Source organism: Pituophis catenifer, unplaced genomic scaffold (genome assembly GCF_029215685.1).
Source record: "Pituophis catenifer annectens isolate HBS135680 unplaced genomic scaffold, rPitCat1.0.hap2 SCAF_8, whole genome shotgun sequence".
Classification (NCBI taxonomy): Eukaryota; Metazoa; Chordata; class Lepidosauria; order Squamata; family Colubridae; genus Pituophis; species Pituophis catenifer.
The window spans coordinates 12,228,852-12,256,838 of record NW_027256888.1 but is presented as its reverse complement, the minus strand read 5'-3'; the positions used below and the strand labels follow the sequence as shown (position 1 = coordinate 12,256,838).

Below are 27,987 nucleotides of genomic sequence, written 5' to 3'. Positions count from 1 at the left end.
GAGGCACCATGCGAAGGGGCAGCGCTGGCCGGACCCGTCCCGAGCAACTTCTGCTCCCGTTGCCGGCGAAGGGCAGCCGGAGGAAAGCCGGTCCCGGAACGCCTTGGAGGCTGCTGTTCGCCCTGCTGGCTTTTGGGGTGAGCTCCTGCAAAGGTAAGGGGGCAGCCCCAAATCTCAGCGCCTTTCTTTCTTTCTTTCTTTCTTTCTTTCTTTCTTTCTTTCTTTCTTTCTTTCTTTCTTTCTTTCTTTCTTTCTTTCTTTCTTTCTTTCTTTCTTCCTTCCTTCCTTCCTTCTTCTTTTTCTTCCTTCCTTCTTTCCTTCTTTTTCTTCCTTCTTTTTCTTTCTTTCTTCTTTCCTTCTTTTTCTTCCTTCTTTTTCTTTCTTTCTTTCTTCTTTCTTTCTTTCTTTCCTTCTTTCTTTCTTTCTTCTTCCTTCCTTCCTTCCTTCTTTCTTATATCTTCTTTCTTTCCTTTTTTCTTTCTTTCTTTCTTCGTCCTTCCTTCTACCTTTCCTTCTTTCTTCTTCCTTCCTTCCTTCTTCTTTTTCTTCCTTCCTTCCTTCCTTCTTTTTCCTCTTTCTTTCTTTCTTTCTTTCTTTCTTTCTTTCTTTCTTTCTCTTCCTTCCTTCTTCTTTCTTTCTTCCTTCCTTCTTCTTTCTTTCTTCCTTCCTTCTTCTTTTTCTTCCTTCTTTTTCTTTCTTTCTTTCTTTCTTTCTTTCTTTCTTTCTTTCTTTCTTCCTTCCTTCCTTCCTTCCTTCCTTCCTTCCTTCCCTTCTTCCTTCCTTCCTTCTTTTTCTTCCTTCTCTTTCTTTCTTTCTTTCTTTCTTTCTTCCTTCTTTCTTTCTTCCTTCCTTCTTTCTTCTTTCTTTCCTTTTTTCTTTCTTTCTTTCTTTCTTTCTTTCTTTCTTCTTCCTTCCTTCTTTCTTTCTTTCCTTCTTTCTTCTTCCTTCCTTCCTTCTTCTTTTTCTTTCTTTCTTCCTTCCTTCCCTTCTTCCTTCCTTCCTTCTTCTTTTTCTTCCTTTCTTCCTTCCTTCCCTCTTTCCCTCCTTCCTTCCTTCCTTCTTTTTCTTCCTTCTATCCTTTCTTTCCTTCTTTCTTTCTTTCTTCTTCCTTTCTTCTTTCTTCTTCCTTCCTTCTTCTTTTTCTTTCTTCCTTCCTTCCTTCCTTCCTTCTCTCCCTCCTTCCTTCCTTCCTTCTTTTTCTTTCTTTCTTTCTTTCTTCCTTCCTTCCCTCCCTCCCTCCTTCCTTCCTTCCTTCTTTCTTTCTTCTTTCTTTCTTTCTAGTTTTTTATTTTTTATTTAAAAAATGTCAAATCAATGCGTGAACAGTGTGGCACCTGGGTGCCCTACATTCCAATACAAATGAAACTGATCAGATTAAACAGTATTATTAATTTCGATCAATTTATGTATTGCTAATAACAATACACATCTATGTTAGGTTACAGTCTACCAGTATCCAATTATTCCACAGTTTTCTCATTATTACTTCCATTGTATCAAATAAAAATGTATATATTGATATCCCCTCTATTTCAATCACTTATTCTAGCTTTTAATCGTGTCAGCCTTTATTAAGAAGCTTTTTCTTTCTTTCCTGTCAAACTGCTAATCAGGTCACCTGCCTAAAAAAAGAGGAAAAAAAAAATAGAGAGTTTCTTCTCTTAGCAACCGATCTCTCTGGGATCTTCCTCCCAAAAAAACACACTTTTTTGGGGGGTGGGAGGGAATCCATTGAAAGCAAATGCCCCCATTATCCAGAGTGTGCGTGTGTGGGACTTTTCATCACACAGGTCCGTCCTCGACGTACGGCCTCTATGGAGCCCAATATTTCCATCACTAACTAAGCGATATGGTTGTTAAGTGAGTTTCGGCCCCGTTTATGACCTTTCTTGCCCCAGGGGAATCCCTGAAGGTGTTAAGTTGGTAACGCAGATCGTCGTTTCCCCACTGACTTTGCTTGTCGGAAAGTGGCGAAAGGAGAACAGATAATGATTCTGGGGAATACTTGCAACCGTCGTAAATAGGAGTCAGTTGCCAAGCATCTGAATTTTGCTCATATGACCATGGGGGATGCTGCAATGGTCGTTAAGTGTGAAAAGAGCCTTGGTGGCGCAGCAGACTAAAGTGTTGTTAACTAACACCAGCTGCCTGCAATTACTGCAAGTTCAAATCTCACCAGGCTCAAGGTTGACTCAGCCTTCCATCCTTTTGAGGTAGGTAAAATGAGGACCCGGATTGTGGGGGCAATAAGCTGACTTTGTATTAAAAAAAAGAACACGGCTTGGGGAGAGGGTGAAAGCCCTACTAAGCAGGCATATACAAAAGTATGAAGGCTATTGCTTAACGCATTGTAAGCCACCCTGAGTCTCCGGAAAAGGGCGGCATATAAATCGAATCAATAAATAAATGAATAAAAACAGTCACTTTTTTTTTCAGTGCCGTTCTAACTTTGAACCGTCAATAAATGAAACTTTGTCAGTCGAGGACTACCTGTGCTTCTAGCACGTTGCTGCTTTGAATGGAAAACATCGAGCATTTCAAATACTACATTCTTAGGTCAGGGTGGCCCTGCCATAAGTAACCCCCCCTCCCTGAGGATTCCCCTCTTTAAAATGGCCATAAAAAGCTATTTGGGAAGTTCTCTATCCAAGCATCCCTTCCTCTCATTCTTATTCAAAGTTTATGTTTCTTGTTTCAGACTTTAACGTAGAGGTCTTCAAATTTGGCAGCTTTAAGACTGGTGGACTTCAGCTCCCAGAATTCTCCAGCCAGCTCCACCACAAGTCTTAAAGTTGCCAAGTTTGGGCACCCCTGCTTTAAGGCAATTGTAAAAGTTTGCTTGCCCCCCCAAAAAAAATTTCTCCAGGATTTTATTTATTTATTTATTTTAATTAATTTTTATTAGATTACATTATAATACAATACATAGAGTATCGGTTTGACAGTGATAATATAAATACAGATTGAATACATTTTTGACTTATGATATCTCCTCAACTTCCCCCTTGTTTGGCTATACTAAGCTATCTCTCTTCCTTTCTTTATTCTATCTTCCAACCATCTATACCATAATCCCCATACCGTATAGTATTCCGATTCCTCTTTCTCGTCAATCTCATATGTTAATTTGCTCATCTCAGCGCATTCTAAAATTTTCCGAATTAAGTGTTCTTCTGGTAGTATTCCCTTATCTTTCCAATGCTGCGCGTGTCAGCGTCTCAGCGCTGACATGGAAAAGGGAGGATGAAGCCTGAACTTTTGCCTGCTAAATCCCTTTGAGGATTCGGTCTCCTTAGAGATGAGGAGGGGGAAAACATTCCTGTGGACTGACGGGAAAAGGAATCGGGAGAGTGGCTTGGAGGATGGCCGGTGGGAGGCGGGAGGGTTGGGGATCGGAAAGGGAGGGATTGGGGGGCAGGGGTCAGTGTTGACCACGAAGAATCAGGATCCAGTTGCTATGCTCGAATAAAGAGAAAATTTCCTTAAAGATTGGCAGTTTGGAAGTTCATTTATTTTGAGATTGCATCGAAACCTGACAGCGCGTATGTTATTCTGGCTGCCGTGATGATGTGTATAATTAGATATCTCTATCTTTTCTCATATGTCCTCTAGTACTCCCAGGAGAAAGGTTTCAGGTGCCAAATCTATGTTTTCCTCAATTACTTCCTTCTCCAGGATTTTAATACATGAAGTTTTACTTAGATTTTGGGATAGGTATCCCGAAGTGTATAATAAACAAGGCAACTCTTGAGTGACTTACCTCTTTTCTTCATAGAGGGCTGTGAAGAATGCTCCTTGGTGCTCTCTGAGCTTGCTTGTTTTCTTGTAGACATTTCATTATCCAAATATCATCAGTGCTAGTACCGTGTTTCCCCGAAAATAAGACCCTGTCTTTTTTTTTTTTTGCTTTAATTTATATGCCGCCCTTCTCCGGAGACTCAGGGCGGCTTACAATGCGTTAAGCAATAGCCTTCATTCTTTTGTATATTTATACAAAGTCAGCTTATTGCCCCCACAAACTGGGTCCTCGTTTTACCTACCTTAGAAAGGATGGAAGGCTGAGTCAACCTTGAGCCTGGTCAGATTTGAACTTGCAGTAATAGCAAGCAGCAGATGTTAATAACAGTGCTTTAGTCCACTGTACTACAGGCTCCTGTAGTACAATGTCTTATATTTTTCTGAACCCCAAAATAAGCGCTTGGCCTTATTTTCAGGGAGGTCTCATTATTTTGAGGCGCGTTGAGCAAGATGGGGTTCCTCTTGCCGTCTTACCTGATTTCCAACTCTGTCTCTCTAACCCTAACCAGAGGAAAAGGCGGGGACCGTCTGTGCATGCGTTTAAATATTTTTGGGGAGGGCTTATTTTCGGGGGGGGTATTTTAACACATGCGCTCAAAAGCCTGATTGAGCTTATTATCAGGGGAGGTCTTATTTTCAGGGAAACAGGGTAAGGAGTGTTGTTTGCTGTCAGTTTATGATATAAACTGAGATCAAACCCCATTCCTTATTAGCACTGAAAACGTCTGCAAGAAAACATTCTCAGGCTGTACTTCCTGAGAATGCTCAGGAAGATAAATCTATCTCAGCATCTACTTCTGTCCTACTATCGCAGCACCATTGAGAGTGTCCTGACATACGGCATTCTTGCATGGTATGGGAGCAGCTCTGTAGCGGACAAAAAAGCTCTACAGGGAATCATTAAAACTGCCCAGAATATTATCGGACTCCAGCTACCAGCCCTGGATGACATCTTTGAATCTCGTTGTTTGAGGAAGTTGCATAACATTCTCAGAGACTTTTCCCATCCTGCTTACAATCTTTTTGGACTGTTGCCTTCTGGCAGAAGATACAGAACAATTAAAACTCAGACCACACGTTTTCTGAATAGTTTTTATCCCAGAGCTATAATTGCACTCAACAATGAACTAAAGGGCCACCATCAGTGAGCTGTTGGACAGCATTACTTGGTCTGTTGTGTGGATGCTTGGGAGGTTTAGGGATGGGGAATTTGTGGTGGGTGGGAGTATGTTTGGGGATTGTTTTTATTTATTTATTTTATTTTATTTAAATTTTTATACTGCCCTTCTCCTGCTGGACTCAGGGCGGTGCACAGCCTAGAATAAAAAACATCCCAATACAAAATTTAAAATTTTAAAAGAATTAAACAAATTTTGGCCCAAAATTTAAAACCTCCCGACTAAAAACCATTTACAATTAAAAATATCTAAATTATGTGTGTGGGACCTGGTCTTTGGGTGTTAAGTGGGTGGAGCCTGGATAGCTCAGCAGACTAATGCATTGTAATTTAACTCCAGCTGTCTGCAATTAGTAAGTTCGAATCTTGCCAGGCTCAAGGTTGACTCAGCCTTCCATCCTTTCTAAGGTAGGTAAATTGAGGACCCAGTTTGTGGGGGCAATAAGCTGACTTTGTAAAAATATACAAAAGTATGAAGGCTATTGCTTAACCCATTGTAAGCCGCCCTGAGTCTCCGGAGAAGGGCGGCATATAAATCAAATTAAAAAAAAAAAGAAAGTAAATTTCGTTGTATGTGTATACTGTGTATACACATACAATGACAATAATGTTTATTATTATTATTATTATAAGCAAGCTCAAAGAGTACCAAGGAGCCCTCATCAATTTTAAACTGATTTTAAATTGGATTGTTTTAATTTACGGCCAAAATATTTAATTATTTTAAACTGTTTTTAAATTTTGTATGTCCTGTTTTTTACTTTGGCTGTACACCGCCCTGAGTCCTATTTGGAGAAGGGCGGTATAGAAATTGAAACAAATAAATAAAATAAATAAATAAATGTCAACCCTGAGCTACAAATATTCTCTTTTATTAGGGTTAACTTTAAGTATTTGCAGTAAACTGCTTTTCTTACACTGTAACATATGACAGTTACCTCAGAATTCAAAAGGTGTGTCATTTTACACCAATCAAACTTGGCTGGGGAATTCTGGGAGATGAAGTCCACAGGGTTTAAAGTTGCCAGAGGTTGGGCTCCCCTGATCTAAATGGAATACTTCATCTGTTTCCAACTCTGTTCTATGTCTTCTGAGTTTCTTAACAATTGTAAAAAGTTATGTTCTGGTTTGTTTGTTTTTTAAAGAATTCCACGCAGGTCCTGCATAATATACATATTGTATATTATGCAGAGCTTTAAGTCAGATCTGGGGACTCCTCCTTGTCACAATTATAGCAGTAAGAATGTAATTCCAATTTTTAAAACTCTGTCTCGTTCTAGTTTACTTCTGGCAACGAATGTCATTTCCAATGCAAAGTTACTTATTGTGTAAGCCCCTCTAGAGAGCAATAGTGCCTTTTTAGGTCAACTAATAAATAATTACCGTATTTTTCGGAGTATAACATGCACTGGAGTATAAGATGCACCTTAGTTTTTGGGGAGGAAAATAAGAAAAAAGCTGATTGGCAGGTGGATCGGCCTCCCAGAATACCCCCAATCAGCTGTTCCCAGGTGAATTTTTGCAACAGGTTCCTTGGTTGTGAGCTCTGTGCTTTGCTTTTTTTTTGCTTTTTTTTCTGCCTCTGAAACTTCTGAAACTGTTTCAGAAAAAACTTTTTTTCCTGCCTCCGAAAGCCTCTGAAACAGAGCTTCAGAAAAAAAGCCTCTGAAGCTCTGTTTGGGGGCTTCTTTTCTGAAGTTTTGTTTCTGATGCTTTTTCAGCCTCTGAAACTTCCGTTTGAGAAGCTCGGTGGTGCTACATTCGGAGTATAAGAGGCACCCAGATTTTCAGCCTCTTTTTTGGGGGGAAAAAGGTGCGTCTTATACTCTGAAAAATACAGTAATATAACTAATAAATAAAAAATATTGAATTTTCAAATAATAGTTGACATAATAAAGAATGTGATACCAATGAATATTATATGCTAATTTTAAATAGAAGCCACAGCAGAAACAAATCTCTGCAATAGAACAGGATATAGGATTTCTTCACACAATGCAGGCATTATAACTCTGAAATACCAAGTAGGTCAAGCAATTAATATTTTCCTTTCTAGATATTTTCAAGTATATCTATAGTACGCTCATTTAATGAAATGCTTGACTTTAAAACATAAGGGTAAACTCAGTGGTGAAATCTAAAATTTCACCGGTTCTGTGGGCGTGGCTTGGTGATGGTGGTGGTAATGTGACTGGGTGGGCGTGGCCCTTTTTTTTTTTTTTTACTTTTAAAACCATTTTTTCTACAACTTCTTCGGCTAAAAGAAAAAGCCTTTTTTTCTTTTAAAAGCCTCTGATGATCCAAGCTGAGTTGCCTGATCGTCAGAGGCATTTAAAAGAAAAAAAGCCTCTGCTAATCTGGCAACTCAGCTGGGATCGTCAGAGCCTTTTGAAAGCATTTTTTTGCAACCTCTGAAGACGTTGTAGAAAAAATGCTTTTAAAAGCCTTTGACAATCCCAGCTGAGCCGCACGATCATCAGAGGCTTTTTTTTTTTTACTTTTAAAAGCATTTTTTCGGCCGAAGAGGTTGTAGAAAAAATGCTTTTAAAAGTAAAAAAAAAAGCCTCTGATGATTGTGCGGCTTAGCTGGGCATGGGGGGGGGGCAGGGATCTTTGCTATCGGTTCTCCAAACCACTTGCTTCCATCTCTACCGGATTGGGTGATCCGGTCCGAACCGGGAGCATTTCACCCCTGGGTAAAGTTACTAATAGATCCTGAAGATGCAATTTTAAGGCAAGTAGATAAATACATTTTAAAATATCCCAGTTATTTATTCACAAACCATTCCATGGTTTACTTATTTCACTGATAAAATGACAGCATTCGTCAAAGCACACAAAGAAATACGATTATATGGAATGCTCATATTTAATATCATCTAGCCTGATCTGCAATACTTGCTTCGTAGTCCTAAACGAAATCACGTTTATATTTACAACTTCAAAATATTATAAAAAACCACAACTTAAAAATGAAAACATTACAAAGAGAATGTGAATAATGGCAGTCTTGTTTGTATCTTCTCTAAGTGTTTGGGCTTCTGCACAAAGCATTAACTAAGCGTATATGCATTGCCCGGTTAGAATTTTAATGTGGTCCTTAGCCTGGATCCTATTCTTTGTGCAGTTCCCTTCCATCTCTTTGTTGCTTCTTCTGTGACTTTTTTCTTCCTTTAAAAACAGAAATATGTGGAAGAGTTGCAAAATACTTTTTTTTTTAATTAGTAGTGCTAGGAGTAGTATTAGAAGCCATCCAGACTCCAACTAGCAAGCACTGCTGATGTGCGTAATAAAATATTTTACTAACAAGCTGTAAATGGGTATAATCTTTTTGCCCTCATTTTACAATTTGAATGCTATCTCTCTCTCTCTCTCTCTTATCTGTGTTCTCTATCTATCTAAACATCTCTCTCTCGATCATCCATCTATCATCTTTCTGTCTGTCTGTCTGTCTGTCTGTCTGTCTGTCTGTCTGTCTGTCTATCTATCTATCTCTTATCAGCCTGTCTATATCTATCTATTCATCCATCGATCCATTCATCCATCCATCCATCCATCGGTCAATCCATCCATCCATCCATCTATCTATCTATCTATCTATCTATCTATCTATCTATCTATCTATCTATCTATCTATCTATCTCTTATCTGCCTGTCTATATCTATCTATTCATCCATCGATCCATCCATTCATCGATCCATCCATTCATCGATCCATCGATCCATCGATCCATCGATCCATCCATCCATCCATCCATCCATCCATCCATCCATCCATCTATCTATCTATCTATCTATCTATCTATCTATCTATCTATCCATCTCTTGTCTGTCTGTCTCTCTCCCCCCCCCTCTCTCTCTCTCTCTCTCTATCTATCTATCTATCTATCTATCTATCTATCTATATATATTTGTTTTCTCAGGTTTTCGCGGGTGTTTGTATGTAGGTCTTTGGTTATTCGGGTCTTCTCCCACGTAAAATTGGAAGTGTCTTGGCGACGTTTCGACGAAGTCTCATTCGTCATCTTCAGGCTGGTGTTCTCGGCTTCGTGCTTCCAGGAGCAATGTGAGATCGCAGCTGTCTCTTCCTTTTAACTGCTAGTGGGGGTGTGAGCTGATTGGGTGGAGGTGTGTTCTGATTGGTTAGAGGCTTGGCTGTGCTCTGATTGGATGGGGGGTTGGTTGTGCTCTGATTGGCTGGGTGTGTGTTCTGTTTGGGTGGGGGCTTGGTTGTGCTCAGCTTAGTCTGAGTTGTAGGGGGATTTGAGCTGGTGAGCTGCGTTGTTGTTGTTTGGCTTCGTGTTTGTGGCCGTGCGAGCTCTTCATGGTGGGTGTCAGTCTGCTTCATGTATGGATTGGAGGGGTTTAAAGTTTAAACCGCAGCTGCATCATTAGCCACTTTAAACCCCTCCAATCCATACATGAAGCAGACTGACACCCACCATGAAGAGCTCGCACGGCCACAAACATGAAGCCAAACAACAAAGACCCGAATAACCAAAGACCTATATATATATATATATATATATATATATATATATATATATATATATATATATATATATATATAATCTGTCTATCTATCTATCTATACACACATACATACATATACATACTGTACATACATACATACATACATTCATACTGCAGTTTTCTGGCAGCAAAGCCCACTGACTAGAATTTCCTTCAGAATAGATATGCATAAGATTATAAAAAATCAGAACTGTTTAATTATATCTTTTTGAACATTGTATGGTTTTATTTACGGTGAAAACACCCTGTTAACATAATTCATGCAAAAATGTCACGCTATTCCCTTTTGGGGTGAGCAGCACTCGTGAGGCAAAGCACAAAAAAGTAATATAAAGTAGTAAGAAAGCAAATTAATTGCACAAGATAAGAAGAGGAAACAGATTTAAATCTGGAATTCACCAACACTATTCACTATATTCTACACACCTTCATATTTTTGCAAATAATCTTGACTGCCATTATATCTGTACGTCACTTTCTGTGCTTCAGAAACTCAGCAGTCTCTTTTTGAGAATTGTATGAATCAGATTCATCTTTCTTTTTATACACACAAACACACAGTTTGCCATTTCGTCCCAGTTCATTTTTTCCATATGACCAAATCCCATTAGTGTACTAATGTTATACCGGTCTCTCATTTTGTACTCAAACCATTGTCCTTTAGCATCAATACATTTTTGTATCATTTCTTTTTTTATCACAATTGTTAAGTATCTCATTCAGCAGACTAATTCTGCCGACTGCCAGCAATTCAGCACTTCAAATCTCAAGATTGACTCAGCCTTCCATCTTTCCGAGGTTGGTAAAATGAGGACCCAGAGTGTTGGGGGCAAATATGCTGACTCTGTAAACCACGTAGAGAGGGCTGTAAAGCACTGTGAAAGTAGTATATAAGTCTAAGTGCTATTGCTATTGTTATTCCCAGTGCAAATAATTTTATTGCTCAGTCTGTATAGCTTAGTACACATCCATATATTGTACATCTTCAACCAATATAACTCAGTGTCACTTTAAACACTGACTTATTGATAGATTATACAGGTAGTCCTTGTCTTATGATCACAATAAATCCCAGCATTTCTGTTTGTTAAGCGAGACAATTGTTAAGTGATTTTGCCCCATTTTGCAACCTTTACTGCCACAGTTGTTAAGTCAATCATTGCAACTGTGACGTTAGTAACACTGTTATTAAGTGAATCTGCCTTCCTCGTTGATTTTACTTTACTTTTACTTTACTTTTATTTGATTTGTATACTGCCCTACTCCCAAAGGACTCAGGACGGTGAACAGCCAACAATAAAATACATACATACAAAATTTAAAAAGCAGAAATAAAATCGAATTAAATAGTTTGGCCCAGACAGATTAAAACCCCAATCAATTTAAAACAAATTTAAACTTTGAGGATTAAAGATATTAAAAATATTAAAATATTAAAATTGTTTAAAAAAAGGGAGAAAGTTAGGCCAGGCCCACTTGGTGAAATAAAAAGGTCTTGAGAGCGCGGCGGAAGGTGCGCAGATCCGGGATCCTCCGTATCTCCGGGGGGGAGCTTGTTCCAGATAGTAGGTGCCCCCACAGAGAAGGCTCTCCTACTGGGGGCCGCCAGTCGACATTGTTTGGCCGACGGCACCCGGAGGAGCCCCTTTCTATGAGAGTGTCAGGTCTGCTTACTTCAAAGTCCAGGAAAGAATAAGCCAAACTCCATTATTTATAGAGTAATGTACTTTTACTAGAAAATGAAGTGAATGCAACCAAGGAAAAGCTGAAACTAAAGTAATAGGCGCGAAAATTGCATATAGAAAGCATCCCCTCCCACTGTCCATCATCAATCACCCAATCCAAAGGTCTTCCAGAGGTCAGGTGGAAGCACGTCTGGCATCGTCATCAATCAGGAACGCGATGACGGTTGACCCGATAGCCGCTTCGGAGATTAGGTTTCGTTTCTTCAAAAACCCTCCAGCACGCTTCCCCCCCACGCGCTCTAATTCTACCCCACCCGTTTCTCATGGCAGCCAAAGCAGTAAAGGCGGAGGCTGACAGAGAGCGTACCAGCCGGGTGGAGGCTATTGGTGGTAGTAGGCGGTCCCGCAAGTACCCAGGTCCTGAGCCATTTTGCTTGTTTAGAAGGTCGTAAAAGGTCACCACATGACCCTGGGACATTGCAACCATCATAAATATGAACCAATTGCCAAGCATCTCAATTTTGATCATGTGACCACGGGGATATTGCAACAGTCGTAAGTGTGAAAAATGGTCATAAGGCACTTTTTTCAGTGTTGCTATAAATTCAAACAGTCACTAAATGAAAGGGTATATGTCAAGGACTATGTATACCATCAAGTCATTTTCGATTCTTAGCATTCTTATACTTAACCTATTTTTTTCAAGTCTTCCAGCAGCCATCACCATTGTGGGTCCATTCACCTTGCTGCTGATTTTTCTCTTCTTCGCTTTCCTTCTATCTTCCCCAGCATTAAAGTCATTTCAAGAATCCCAGGTTTTCACATAAGATGTCTGTCAGCATTCTGATGCTGCCATAAAAAGATGAGGCTTGACTTTTCACCTACTTATTTCTCTGTAGATAATATCCCCTAGGAGATGGGATGGTGGGGGGAACATTCCCGTGGGGTGAGGTCAGAAGCTGGGGAGACTGACTTGGAAGATGGCCAATGAGAAGATGAGAATTGGGGAACGGAAAGGGAAGGGTTTGCGGGTCAGAGGGTTAGTATCGGTTACGACAAAGTTGGGACCAGATCGGTCGTACTCAATAAATGGAATATTTCAGCAAAGATTAATTGTTTGGGAGTGCAATTTATTTGAGGTGACATTGAAACCTGACAATGTCCAAAACAGGCTAATTTGAGACCCTGTCCTTGTGTCTTGAGTGATCACTCTGGATTAAATTATTTGATGAGCCATTGGTTTGTGTTGTGATTGGCTGTCCATTATACCAATCAATCAGATTAGACAGTGGTGAAATCTAAAATCTGTTACTACCGGTTCTGTGGGTGTGGCTTGGTGTGTGTGTGGGGTAATGTGACTGGGTGGGCGTGGCCATTTTTTTTTTACTTTTAAAACCATTTTTTACATGTAAAACCATGTAAAAAAAAATGCTTTCAAAAGGCTCTGATGATCCCAGCTGAGTTGCCGATCAGGCAACTCAGCTGGGATTGTCAGAGCTTGGATCGTCAGAGCCGTTTAAAAGAAAAAACTTTTTTTCCTTTAAATGGCTCTGACGATCCCAGCTGAGTTGCCTGATTAGCAGGCAACTCAGCTGGGATCGTCAGAGCTGGGATCGTCAGAGCTTGGCTCGTCAGAGGCATTTAAAAGAAAAAAGCCTCTGATGATCACGCAGCTCAGGTGGGCATGGGCAGTGGGGACAGGGATTTTTGCTACCGGTTCTCCGAACTGCCCGCCGCCATCGCTACCTACTCGCCCGAGCCGGTCCGAACCGGGAGCATTTCACCCCTGAGAATAGATCTGGAAAGGACCTAGGAGATCTTCTAGTCCAGCCCCCTACTCAAGCAGGAGACCCTATACCATTTCAGATACACTGTCCAGTCTCTTCTTAAAAACCTCCAGTGATGAAGCACCCACAACGTCTGAAGGCAACTTCTGTTCCACTGGTTAATTGTCCTCACAGTTAGGAAGTTTCTCCTTAATTCCACATTGCTTCTCTCCTTGATTAGTTTCCATCCATTGTTTCTTGTCCTGGCTTCAGGTGCTATGGAAAATAAAGTGACCCCCTCTTCTTTGTGGCAACCTCTCAAATAATAGTATACTCAAGAATCTTTTCCAATATTCAACTTCAAAGGCGTGAATGTTTTTTCTAGCCTGGGTCTTTAAAATCCAACTTTCACATCAATAGATATGTAAAGGAAATACCATGGCTTGTACAATTCTGATCTTTGGAGCAGTGGTGGGTTCCTCCCGGTTCGGCCTGGTTCGGCCAAACTGGTAGCGGTGATGATATGATGTCACCGAACCTGTTCTCTTTGTTTGGGAGCTGGGCCCTCCCCCCCGCGTTATTCTTACCTTTTATTTCAGCCCACCCCCAATTTTTCGCTGCCTCCCGAGTCCCAGTTGATCGGCTGGAAGGAAAAAAACTGTTTAAACTCTTGCCGCGGGGCTTCAAAGTGCCGCCCTACAGCTGATCAGTGTTAAAAGGCAGTGTGGTGGTAGACCAGGACGCTCGAAAAACAAATGGGTAGACCAGGATGCGCCAAGAACAAATGGGTAGACCGGTACAGCTCTGCAAACAGTTAAAAGCCTGGTAGACCAGTACCTCTGCTAAATCCTAAATAATTGTCACATGACCATCAAACCACGCCCACAAAATAAGCCATGCCCACAGAACCGGTAGTAAAAAAATTTAGAACCCACCCCTGCTTTGTAGGTGTAGACACATCATGACATTTTAATATCTTTTCCAAGGACATTATGGATGCTCTAGGAAATGTTAATCTGTAGTATATTTCTTGACAGCTTGCTCCATATGTTCTTGATTCCTTATAAATAAAGAACCATAAAAATTCCTTATTCATAAATAGTTGAAATATTGATTAGGTGTTGAATATATATCTTTTAGAGAATGAAAGAGACAGAAATACATAGTATATATTTTTCTCTAACTATAATCATTTCAAAAAATACCTGAGTATGTTGAATTCACATCTAGATAAAGTGGGAACACTGTCTGATTTAAAAGTATAATAAAGTTCTGCATTCAAATAGATGTAGATATTTATGGGACGGATCACATTTCAAACTCAACATTGTTAGGATTAGGGATTAAAATAAAATGTGTTTGAAAACATGTGTTTCACATAATCCAATGTGTACTGCTAAGCAGCTCAGATTCAAAAGTGTAGAGATTTCACAAATTTATCGGCACTGAAATTAATGAAAAGCAAGAAAAAATAATGACGTAAGCATATAATATTTTATGGCACAACATAAATCAGGCCTGAAGTGAACTGTTTTTGGACTCCAAATGTCAGCTTCTTGTATATATTCAATGTCTTGCCTGCTTTTTTGTTACCCACTCTGTTTTCTGAGTAACAGTATTTGTTACTCAGTTGGTGATCTCTGCATAGTTGGTAATATCCTAAATTAAAAATTTAAACCCAGATCATTTTTTCCCCTTATTTTCAGGTGTACCAGTGATGTCCCATGTTCTCCAAGAAGAAAAAGTGTGGAATGAGGTAAAAAACAGTATCCCTCATGTTACTACTTTTAGTGTTGTTTTATTTAACACAAAGCTGTGCCTATGCCATTCGTACTATAAGGTGTGGTTTTTTAAAAAAAAACATTTAATAATTGAGAATTCTAATAGGGGACTGGCATATACTTTATTTGTAATACTCAACAAAAAAAAGCTAAATTTCTTCCATTTTTGTTCAGTTGAAAACGTTACTGAATCTACCTTCTTCTCAATATTGTTAGATAGATGATATATGTTCTGCTATCCCAGCTGAAGACATTCTGCCTCAGGTCAGTTGAATTTAACGTTGTAAATAATGCAAATGTGTTAATTTTTTTTTTTAATTGAAAAAGTTTTACAAACAACAAATTTTTCCCCCATTTCCCCCCCATCCCTCCCTAGCCCCCCCAAACCCTCCCTCCCCATGACTTCCCCAAGGTGAAATCCATCCACATTATATTATGTCATACTTTACCACCCTTCTATTCCCCTCCCTGTGCACTATAAATCTTTACATCACAATAAACTATTTTGCCCCCTATAAACTATACATTTCTACACAACATTTAGCTAAAAACTATCTGGTACTTCCTGGCTTGATATTTATTCTGCACATAATCTATCCAATTCTTCCACTCCCATACGTAACTCTCTTGAGTCCGGTCTTTTAAGTATGCTGATATCTTCGCCATTTCTGCGAAACTGGCCATCTTCAAGGTCCATTCTTGAGTTGTAGGCACATCAACCCTTTTTATTTTTTCAAGGAGGATAATTTCAGTTCATTAATCTAGCCTCTCTTTTTTTAGCCATCCAATGCGGTCGAAGAATTTTGCTTTATGGTTCTGGAATTTCTACAGAAAGACAAGGTAATAACAGTTACCACTGTATTTTCTTAATATGGTAGTCAGCTTCTTCTGGTTCAGGTAGTCTTTGACTTATGGCCGGTTGCTTAGCAACTGCTCAAAAGTTCCGATGGCTCCGCCCAATATGGTACTCAATACCCAGTTCTTAAGTTCCAACTGCTATTCCCCGGTCACATGAACTCCAGGGGTGATATTGACTTACCTTTGCTACCGTTTCGCAAATGTGCACGTGCTCGCTTCGCTTGCGCGCAATACCTCTGTACATGCACAGAGCATCAAAAACGGGACATGATGACGTCTGGGTGGGTGGGCGGAGCCTCCCGCAGCCGCCGCTACCAGTTCACTTGAACCGGATAGAACCGGCTGAATATCACCACTGATGACCTCATTTCGAGTGCTTAATAACCAGCTCACATTTATGGCCATTTGCAGTGTCCTGTGGTCACACGACCACAATTTATGATGTTTTGGCCAAAACATGACGCTTACTTCCAGTTTTCAGAAAAAGCACACCCCATAGTGAACAATGGGTTCTTTTAACGATGGCCGCAAAGGTCATAAAATTGATCAGGTGATGGTCCGTTTTACAACTGTCACGACTTACAGCAATAATAATCCAAGCTGCATTCCAGCCGTAAATTGAGAACTACTTGCAATGTTTTATAATTAGTTTTCAAGCAAACGATGGATGCTAATGGATTCTCGGCTTTGTGGCTCCCAGATACCAGCTATTGCAAGGCTACTCGCCGACGGATTAATTTAAATAAGGAATATGCAAAACCGGATGGTCTGTTTTTCCTCTGAAACAAGTCGACATTACTATATCAAGAATGACCTAGTGCAGAGGTAGGCAAATGTGGCCCTTTTACAACCTGTGGACTTCAACTCCCAGAATTCCTGAGACAGAGGCTTTTTTTTTTACTTTTAAAAGCATTTTTTCGGCCGAAGAGGTTGTAGAAAAAATGCTTTTAAAAATAATTTTAAAAAGCCTCTGATGATCGCGTGGCTCAACTGGGCATGGGGTGGGGCAAGGATTTTTGTTACTGGTTCTCCGAACCACCCGCCTCCATCTCTACCGGATCAGGCGATCCGGTCCAAACCAGGAGCATTTCACCCCTGATTTAAAGTGTCAATAAAGTTATTCTAAATCTAAGCCTAATGGGGCTTCTCTGGGCGGCTTAGTCAGCAGAAACATTTGTCAAATTGGAAGTTTGGTAGGTATTTTAAAAATCTTATTTTGAAAGTTTTACCAACTTGCAGATACGAATACGGCATTTCTAATTTGCCTAAGCCTTGAAATGAATTTAAATTCAATATTTTCTGTATTACATAGCAGGACAAGCTTTATTGGGCAATGTTCTTCGTAGGGTTGATAAACTTCAGCGTTTATTCATTTCTAGCATTTTCATTGTTAGAAAGTAATGATTTTTTTTTTTTAATTTGATTTATATGCCGCCCTTCTCCGAAGACTCAGGGCAGCTTACAATGTGCTCAGCAATAGCCTTCATCCTTTTTGTATATTTTATACAAAGTCAGTTTATTGCCCCCACAAACTGGGTCCTCATTTCACCTACCTTAGAAAGGATGGAAGGCTGAGTCAACCTTGAGCCTTGGCGAGATTCGAACCCTGCAGTAATTGCAGGCAGCTGGTCTTAATAAGCTTAATAACAGGGTGCCTTAAACCCCTGTACTACCAAGGCTCTTTGATGCAGATTGTTTTGAATTAAGTTAATTTCAAACCACGGTTTCCTAAAGTTGTCATTAGAAACTAACCAAAGTTAATGTAACCATAGTTTGTAAATGAGCATTGCTATATATTAAATAGTACTGCAATTAAATAGTTAAATACAATTTAGCATGAATTAAGCTCCCCTTTTCCCTCTCCAAAAAGGACATAGTTTAGTTAATGTTCTTGCCACATTGTCAATCTTCCTGGCAGAAATCCATTTGGGCCAAATTCTGGGATAATATCAGAAATCATTACTATTTTTACAGCTCTACAAATTATTGTAAAGTTCATTATTAGAATGAACTAATAACTCCATTTCTAGAAGGAAATGGGGTCCTGCTACAAAATGCAGCATAATTGTTTCCAGTTTTGCTTTTTTAAATAGTTTTATCAGTTCCCGTTGCCTTTATATGATCTATGATAATCCAGTTTATTACAGCTCATGCCATGTCGGTTTAGCAAGGAAATCAAAAAAAACGACACTACTAATGTAAAGCTAGTTCTACCATGATACATTTTGTGAATGTAAAACTCTTACATTGTTGCATGAACTTTTACAGGCATTTTAAATAAATATATAAACTGTAAGAGGCATTCTTAACAAATAAGAAATAAACTGTAACAAACAAGAGGAAGTTTATTCTGTATAAATCTCATACCAAAAGTCCTAACCATCATCAAGGAATTAATTCTACAGCACTACAGCACTACTGGCTGTTTCAAGTAGCAGCTGAATTCTGCAAGGCCAAAGAGAAGAAAAACAATTGAGCAGGCTAGCTGGGGAATTCTGGGAGTTGAAGTCCACAACTCTTAAAGTTGCCAAGATTGGACACCCCCTGATGTAGGGTTTGTAGAGACAGTCATACAAATCAAAGTTGGATTGAAGGAACCATACTCCTGGGTGTGAGAGAGAGAGATGGCTGGATTCAAAGAATTAAGCCAATGATTCTTCCTGGCATTGATTTGTAAAATTCTCCCTTCTGGAGGTCAGGGAATTTGCTGTCATCCTGATTTTTTCCACTCCTAGCATGCCCTCCAGAGGTGGTATTCAGCCGGTTCGGACCAATTCAGGTGAACTGTTAGTTCCGACGATCAGCTGGCTGCGCCCCCCCCCATCATGTCCTTTATTTCCTGCTTTGTAGCTTATCTCAATCATGTGGCACAGCTGATTTCCCCCCTCCTCGCTGTTCTTACCATTGCTGACTTGGACAGTAAGCAGCTGAGCTTCTAAATGCTCCATTTTCAGCGCTGCGCACAAGCACTTTAGGCGCTTGCAAAGCACACGCTCACCGAACTGATTGTTAACCAGCAGCATCGCACCACTGATGCCCTCCTAATATGCCAAGCTAGACTACAGTCCAATATTCCTCCTGTCTCATCCTTCTCTACATGATGCACAGGACCGAAGGCTAAATATGTAAGACGAAAAATCCCACAGCATCTCATTTTAGGCTGGGAAGACAAAAAAAAATAGAACAATAACAGTGTAAATACAATTTAATCTCATTTATAACATTTATATTTGTGGTTAGAAGAGGCCTCCTTCGTCTACAGGTAGTCCTTGACTTACAACAACAATTGAGCCCAAAATTTCTGTTGCTAAGTGAGACATTTGTTAAGTGGGTTTTGTCCTATTTTACCACCTTCCTTGCCACCGTTGTTAAGTGAACCGCTGCTTTGTTAAAGCAGTTGTCAGCATTCTGATGCTGCCATAAAAAGGAGGAGACGAGTCTTGACTTTTCACCTACTTATTTTCTCTGTAGATAATATCCCTTAGGAGATGGGATGGGAGGGGAGACATTCCTGTGGGGTCAGGTCAGAAGCAGGGGAGACTGACTTGGAAGATGGCTAATGAGAAGATGAGAATTGGGGAATGGAAAGGGAAGGGATAGGGGGTCAGAGGGTTAGTATCGGCTACGACGAAGTCGGGGCCAGATCTGTCGTACTCAATAAATGGAATATTTCAGCAAAGATTAATTGTTTGGGAGTGCAATTTATTTGAGATGACATCGAAACCTGACAGCAGTATTATTAAATTAGTAGCAAGGTTGTTAAGTGAATCTGGTTTCCCCATTGCTTGTCGAATGGTCGCAAAAGGGGATCCCATGTCCCCGGGACATTGTAACTGTCACAAATATGAGTCCGTTGCCAAGTGTCTGAATTTTGATCACATGACTATGAGGAGGCTGCAAAGGGCATAAGTGAAAAATGGTTACAAGTCACTTTTTTTCGGTGCTGTTATAACTTTGAACGGTTAGTAAATGAGCTGTTGTAAGTCAAGGACTGCCTGCATTTAGCACTCTAGACAGTTTCGGTATAATAGTAGCCCTGACTCCCATATATGATGATTTTAAGCCTGGAAGATATCGATTATGCATGTCTCTGTTGGGCTTACAAGTGTTTATTGTAGGAGGGGGAATTTCTCCCAGATTCCGGCTAGAATCTCACTGACGTTCACGTGTCTCTATTCCTATTTTCTTAGTCATTGGCCACACATCCGTTGCTGCCATTTATTCCCCAACTTCATGACAGGAGACAGAAGAGATACAAAGCGGACGTATGTACCTTCTAAATTATGCACAACAGCATAACTTTTTTTTTTTAATTTGATTTATATGCCGCCCTTCTCCGGAGACTCAGGACGGCTTACAGTGCGCTAAGCAATAGCCTTCATCCTTTTGTATATTTATACAAAGTCAGCTTATTGCCCCCACGAACTGGGTCCTCAATTTACCTACCTTAGAAAGGATGGAAGGCTGAGTCAACCTTGAGCCTTGGCGAGATTCGAACCTGCAGTAATTGCAGGCAGCTGGTCTTAATAACAGGGTGCTTTAGACCACTGTACTACCAAGGCTGTTTTTCATGTGTCTTTCTCATCTTTTTTCTTTTTTTTTTTTTAAAAAAAGCTTCTATTTCTTAGTTTTAATTATTTCTATTGGGCTGTATCATACAGTAGTCCTGGACTTACAATGGTTCTTTTAGTGACTGCTCGAAGTTACAGCGGCACTGAAAAATGCAACTTACGACTGTTTCTCACACTTACGACCATTGCAGCGTCCCCAAGGTCACATGATCAAAATTCAGACGCTTGACCACTGACTCATATTTATGACGGTGGCAGTGTCCCCAGGGTCATGCGACCTTCTGACAAGCAAAGTCAAGGGGCAAGCCAGATTCATTTAACAACCGGGTTACTATCTTAACACCTGCAGTGATTCACTTAACAACGGCAGCAAGAGAAATTGTAAAATGGGGCAAAACTCATTTAACAAGTTCCTCACTTAGCAGCATAAATTTTGGCCTCAATTGTAGTCGTAAGGCGAGGACTACCTATATTTCTAACTGCATGCTTATGCTTTTCTTTTTTATTCAGAACTAAATCCTAAATTCATTGAGGATTAGTGCATTCATTCAGCACTGTAGCCTAAATTACTCATGACACTCTTGTTCCATTAGTTTCAATAGGACAATAATAGCACAGCAGGCCTTGGCATCTGTTAGGATATTTAAATTATATATTATGTATATAATTTATGTAATATATAAATTATATACATAATATATATATTATGTAATATATAAATTATATATTATGTATTTTATATTTTTAACTGGTTGTTTTATTGTTGTGAGCTGCCCTGAGTCCTCGGAGATAGGGCGGCATATAAATTTTATTATTAAATTAAATTAAATTATTAAATTAAATTTATTTATTGTTTATTTATTTATTGGTTTGATTTATTGATTTAAGCAATAGCCTTCATACTTTTGTATATATCTGCTTAGTAGGGCTTTTGGCCCCTCCCCTAAGCGGTGTTCTTTTATATACAAAGTCAGCTTATTGCCCCCACAATCCAGGTCCTCATTTTACCTACCGAGGAAGGATGGAAGGCCGAGTCAACCTTGAGCCTGGTGAGATTTGAACTCGCAGTAATTGCAGGCAGCTGGCAGCTAAGTGCTACTTAACAGCACTTTAGTCCGCTGCACCACCAAGGCTCATGATGTATCTGAAACATTTACAATGTTTAAATCTGTTTATATGGCACTTCAAAATATACATCAAGAAATAAAGTTGGTATTTATTTATTTTTATTAATAAGGTCACCACGGTTTTGTAATTCAAGGACTACTTGTAATCGTAGGGAATTGGAGGCTAAATACGTATATGTATAAAGAACGGTTGCTGGACTTGGGTATGTCAACTTTAATGAAAAGAAGGACTAAGGGAGACATGAGAGCAGTGTTCCAATATCTCAGGGGCTGCCACAAAGAAGAGGGAGTCAAACTATTCTCCAAAGCACCTGAGGGCAGGACAAGAAGCAATGGGTGGAAACTAATCAAGGAGAGAAGCAATTTAGAACTAAGGAGAAATTTCCTCACAGTTAGAAGAATTGGTCCATGGAACAACTTGCCTGCAGAAGTTGTGAATGCTCCAACACTGGAAGTTTTTAAGAAGATGTTGGATAACCATTTGTCTTAAATGGTATAGGGTTTCCTGCCTAAACAGGGGGTTGGACTAGAAGACCTCCAAGGTCCCTTCCAACTCTGTTATTCTATATTCTAAAACTGAGTTTGCATATAACACTAAGTTGGGGTTTTTTCTTGCCACGATGGGATTGATTCACACAGAGCAATACATTTATATGCATTTATATCACACTAAGCCTGAAAGGAAGGCCTGGAGGAACGTTGTCCATGGGCTCGCGATGGTCGGACAAGGCTTCGCAACTAACAACAACAACAATAAAAGCCTGAAAGAAACAAACTATGTTTCTTTGTGTAGTACATTTACCTGAAAGTCCTCGTGTAAACTTTTCACCACAAAGAAAATGAAAGAAAAGTCAGTGAAATCGGATTTTCATTGCTCTTAATAATTAAGGACTTTTTAGCAAAACATTCTGATGGGGCTGTTATAATCACCTCACAAAATGTTGGGGTAAATGTTTCCCATTTATGGCAGACAGGCATATATGTCCACTCATTAAGCTTGATTGAGATGGCTTGTTGGAGAAAAAAGGGTTTTGCCATGTGCAAAAGGATGAAAATTGGTCTTTGTTACTTTGCCACAGTGTTGGGGATTTTGAAATCTGTTCTCTTTTTAGGAAGAACATCGAATACCTGGAGGAGTTCAAAGCAGAGGATATTTTATGTTCCGAGTATGTCAATTTCTGCTTGTTTCTGGCTCAGGGCTATATATTACAAGACAATAAACAGAACCTATGCTGAGAAGTGAGATTATTCTTTGGGGATAGTCTTTTGGCTGGCCAATAAATTAAGATAGAACTAGAGTAGAGTAGAGTAGAGTAGAGAAGAGTAGAGTAGAGTAGAGTAGAGTAGAGTAGAGTAGAGTAGAGTAGAGTAGAGTAGAGTAGAGTAGAACAGAGCATCAAGTTCAATTGGAGAACACTTTCAGTTGAGTAAAGGGTGGGCTTCCATAATCTTGAAGCCCCTCAAACTCAGTAATTCTGAGAAAATATGAGCTAGTCTTTTCTGTAATTAGCAGAAAAATATTTTATACTCATTCATTGTCTAGATAGTTTGTGGCAGACCTGGCAGCACTTAAACCTTTAAATAAAAATGATCCCTGGCTCCATTTGTTGAGAAAGGTATAATTTTATTAGAAGTCAAGTGTGTCGCAGTTGTGCATAGCCAGAACTGAGAATTGTGTGCCAAAATTTCTAAGTCCAACCTTTCCTTCCCTTAACTGACTCCCATCGCTGACCCTCTCCCCATGATGAATTAGGTTCAAGCAAGATGTTTTCAGAATAGTCACTTCAAACGTAAGTTGGTATGCAGCTGTCTTCTCCTAGCCAGGTGACCTTGAAGCAGCATCTCAGGGAGATACAGCAGTTACTTTCGCTTTCCCCAAGCATTCCTCCTCCTTCCCCGGAGTTTCTGGCAGACTGTCACTGCATGGTAGCGAAACACACAAGCAAGGATACTGAAGCAGCTCACAGTTTGTCTCAAAGTGCAAAATAATAGAGCAGCCTGATATAGACATATACACACAATGTGTATGTTTGTGAGTATCTCAAAGCTTACTCCCATATAATTGGGCATGAAATTGTAAAACTGTGTCTTCAATTGAACTAACCAGATGAAAAGGAAAAGCTATGATTACACCTTGCTCATAAGGTTACTAATAAGCTATCAAATCATACTAGGAAACAAATAAAAACAATATAAGTTGAAAGATACAAGCAACATGGTTACAGTAATAAGTGAGAATAATAATAGTAATACAGTCTTAGCAAATTATTTGACAGTGTTGTGGGAATTAGTTGTTAAGCAGAGTGATGGCATTCGGGGAAAAACTGTCCTTGTGTCTAGTTGTTCTGGTGTGCAGTGCCCTATAGATGTAGTTTTGAGGGTAGGAGTTGAAACAGTTTATGTCCAGGATGCGAGGGGTCTGTAGATATTTTCACAGCCCTCTTTTTGACACGTGCAGTATACAGGTCCTCCATGGAAGGCAGGTTGGTAGCCATTGTTTTTTCTTCAGTTCTAATTATCCTCTGAAGTCTGTGTCTGTCTTGTTGGGTTGCAGAGCCAAACCAGACAGTTACGGAGGTGCAAATGACAGACTCAGTAATTCCCCTGTAGAACAGCTGCCAATAGATGATGCAGCCAATTTTATATCTTCGTGACTCTACTTTAAATGTATAATACAACCAATTTAAGAGGCATGCAGAACCTAGGATGCTTTATTTTTTTTTGAACTGAACAGCAACCAGTTTAGAGAACAAAGCTTAAATAAGTTTGTTCTCCTTCAACTGTGTTATTTCTCGGTTGGGCAGATTCCAGTTCTGTATGTGTGCATGTACACAGAAAAATGCACACAGCAGGATAGGACAGGATGACCTAAATAAAGAAATATCCAGAAGGGGAGAGAGTAAGATTGGTCCCAGTGTAGTAGAGCACTGAAATGCGGTACTTCCAGCATTTTCTGAAAAGCCCTGAGAATAAAGAGGTACAGGTGGACCTGATACATGCCAATTGTTTAGTTTCTTGTTAGCTACCAGAGAATAATCCTGCAGTCCTCAGCTATAGATTATCACTGCTGCCCTCTAGCACTACATATATTCTGCTGAATATGTCAATATAAAAGCTCGCAAGTTAAATCAATGAGCCAGGCAGACTTCATTTTTTTATATACCTCTAGGGCAATTTGCAGTCGGAAGGCTTAGTTTAAGGTAAACAGAGGTCAAGATTTTTTTTGTTCATTTTTCCTACTTTTCCTTTATTATTGAAACTCTCAAATCTCTTCTCTAATATTCAGCTGTAATTAAAATGTAAGCGTGACCTGGAAAAAAAATCATTCATTCACGTGCTAGAACTTTGTTTTCAATTCACAAATCACAAGAAGTGATCTTATAATTCTCACAGAGGCATTCCCAAAGATACTAATTTATCTATCCTTTCTTTTTTTTTCTTTTTGTAGCCACGTAATGGAAGAAGATCAGCTGCTTTCTATTAAAAAGGTTTTTAATCTTACTTTTTGTTCCAAATAATGCTTTATACCCATGATGGCAAACCTATCATGGGTATCGTGGTGGGCACGCGAGCTCAGCTTCAGCTGAGACCAGTCGGCCGGAAGTTGGCAAACTTTTCGGCCTCCGGAGGAACTCTGGTGGGGTGGAAAAGGCCATTTTCGCCCTCCCCAGACTCCTAGAAAGGCTCTGGAGGCTATAGACGTAGTTTTGAGGGTAGAAGTTGAAACAATTTATGTCTAGGATGTGAGGGATGTGTAAATATTTTCACAGCCCTCTTTTTGACTTGTGCAGTATACAGGTCCTCAATGGAAGGCAGGTTGGTAGTAATTGTTTTTTCTGCAGTTCTAATATATAACAATTTAATCCATTTTTAAAAAGTGTCTCTCAAAAAAGTGTCATGAAATCGTTTGATATATTATTATAATATATTTTTCCCTTTCTTTAGGCTTGTTCTTGGATCACTTTTGGGGCTGCAGAAAAAAAAATGGGCATCTTGTGCGCTATTAAATGTCAACGCTTTTTTTAAAAGATACTCTATCCACAGTACAAAATTCTTATGATTAAAAATGCAAACCTCTGCATGGTTTACTCACAAAAAAGTCCTTGTGTAATGGGGCTTGCCCTCACATTAGCGTGCACAGGTTTGTAACCTAAAGTACAATTTTTAAAGCATCTTATTAACATTATTCTATTCCCTTGCGTTACGATTTTTGAAATGGTGTGAAATTAAATTATAAAACAAAAGTGTTGTTCTTGCATGCATGGACTTTGTCAGTTGAGAGAATGCTACCTATATATAGTTTTTTTTTCTCCATTCTATATTGTAAATAAAAACATTCAGTAGAGAGTTGTTTTTAATGAGCGTATTTTAATGAGAAGGTTGTTGATTGTTAGCGTCATGCTTTCCGGGCTTTAGGTCTTATGATTTCCAATTAGGCTTGAGTGTTTTTTGCAATACAACTAATGCACTAATATCCAAAATATTTTTAAATGGGCCTTCCTTGCATATTATGATATTATGATGTTTCTGCTGTTGAAGCGGGAGAGCATTGGAAGAGGAGTTAACAGAAATGAAGAACTTTCAAAATCTTGACTTCATCTCTTTGTGTTACTATCTACACTTCTTAAACATCCCAATCCTGTGGCATTCAACTTTCTTTAATGATACACCGCCTTATACATAGCTAATGTAAATGAAGCGGGCTCTGATAGATGACCATTGGATAACTTTCTATTCACTCTATTCTAAAAAGCAATGCATCCGGTTGGAAAAAGTACAAACTCAGCCAAAATCCTTTTGGTTCTTCTAGGAGGCCTCTAAGTTGTCAGAAGAAAGGAACATTCTAATGACATACAGCTTAAAGGTTGGTTAGGTCAAGGGGATCCACATGAGTTAAAAGTTGTCTATCGTCAGAAGATGATTTGAGTCTATGCTTCAGTAATCTACAAAAAGAATTATAACTGTTTTGCAAAGAAACTCAGTAATTAGGAAATGTCAATTAAAAATGACAAATGTATATGACCACATGAATTGCTGAATTAACAGAATCCTTTGTCTAGAAGGGTATAAAACCATTGTACCTAATTTCTGTCTTTGTTCAACGCTTCATGTACAGAGCTTTGAACCTATTGCGCAATATATAATTTGTCTCTGATTAATCCAAAAGTTGTGTTTGTCTTATTAAATCCACAACATAGCCATATAAACTTTTTTTGAAAAACATTTCTTTGCTGCAAAGTCTGCTTCCTACCCAATCACTCTATGTTTCCTTGGCTGGCCCCTCCCTCCCAGCCCCTCCCTCCCAGGAGTCCCCACGCAGCCTGTTTTGGATGCAGGTAAGTGCAGGGCACACGCGGAGGCTCGGGGAGGACAAAAAATGAGTGTACTGAAAGTTTGGGAAGGCCGGAAACAGGCCCACTTGCAGCCTTCAGAGGGCCTCTGGAGCCTGAGGAAGCCGTTTTCACCCTCCCGGAGGCTCACAGAAAATCTCTGGAGCCTGGGGAGGGCAAAAATGCCTCCCTCCACCACTGTGGTGCAGGAGGCCGACTAGGCCACGCCTACCCAGCAACCGGGCAGAGAACCCAGAAGCCCACCCCTGCTGGTAGGACAGAAAAGATGTATATGAAGTTACCAGCCTTAACCTACTCATGCCACATTTACCATTCCTTTCTAATGGTTAGAAAAGTACAGATCAGTTCTGGCATGTTTTGGTCAAAGCGCAATTAAAGTCTCGTTTTGCCCAAAGCATGCCTGCATATTCTGTGCAAGACGCGGCCTCTAACCTAGGGCTCCCTTTCAAGACAACATATTGTTGCCCACAACGTATTGTTGCCCACAGCAAGGAGTCATGTGCAGTGTACTGACACACACTGAGCAGTGATGAAATCTTAAAATTTGTTACTACTGGTTCTGTGGGCGTGGCTTGGTGGAGGGGGGTAATGTGACTGGGTGGGCATGGCCAATTTTTTTTTTCTTTTAAAACCATTTTTTCTACAACCTCTTCAGCGAATTTTGAAAAATGCTTTCAAAAGGCTCCGACGATCCCAGCTGAGTTGCCTGCTCAGCAGAGACTTTTTTTCTTTTAAATGCCTCTGCCGATCAGGCAACTCAGCTTGGATCGTCAGAAGCATTTAAAAGAAAAAAAACCCTTTTTTTTCTTTTAAATGCCTCTGCCAATCAAGCAACTCAGCTTGGATCGTCAGAGCATTTAAAAGAAAAAAATCCTTTTTTTCTTTTAAATGCCTCTGCCTATCCAAGCTGAGTTGCCTGATCGTTAGAGGCATTTAAAAGAAACAAAGTCTCTGCCGATCAGGCAACCCAGCTTGGATTGTCAGAGGCATCTAAAAGAAAAAAAGGGTTTTTTTCTTTTAAAAGCCTTTGATGATCCCAGCTGAGCCGCGCGATCATCAGAGGCTTTTTTTTTTTACTTTTAAAAGCATTTTTTCAGCCGAAGAGGTTGTAGAAAAAATGCTTTTAAAAGTAAAAAAAAAAAGCCTCTGATGATTGTGCGGCTCAGCTGGGCATGGGGGGGGCAGGGATTTTTGCTACCGGTTCTCCGAACCACCCGCCTCCATCGCTACCGGATCGGGCGATCCGGTCCGAACCGGGAGCATTTCACCACTGACACTGAGGCTTTATAGCATTGTATAATTTTTACAAAAAGTGGAACCATGAACCCTGAGTAAAAAAT

At 39.7% G+C, this 27,987-nt stretch overlaps 1 protein-coding gene across 1 annotated transcript; it reads left to right on the top strand.

The window, feature by feature from the left end:
- The first annotated feature begins 8 nt into the window (after positions 1-8).
- On the top strand, positions 9-24,780 carry NMU (neuromedin U). The gene is made up of 7 exons (XM_070949052.1): positions 9-153; positions 14,666-14,715; positions 14,957-15,004; positions 15,521-15,580; positions 19,789-19,863; positions 22,409-22,462; positions 24,745-24,780. The coding sequence occupies exons 1-7, from the start codon at positions 9-11 to the stop codon at positions 24,778-24,780; spliced, it is 468 nt and encodes a 155-aa protein (XP_070805153.1).
- Positions 24,781-27,987: the final 3,207 nt, after the last annotated feature.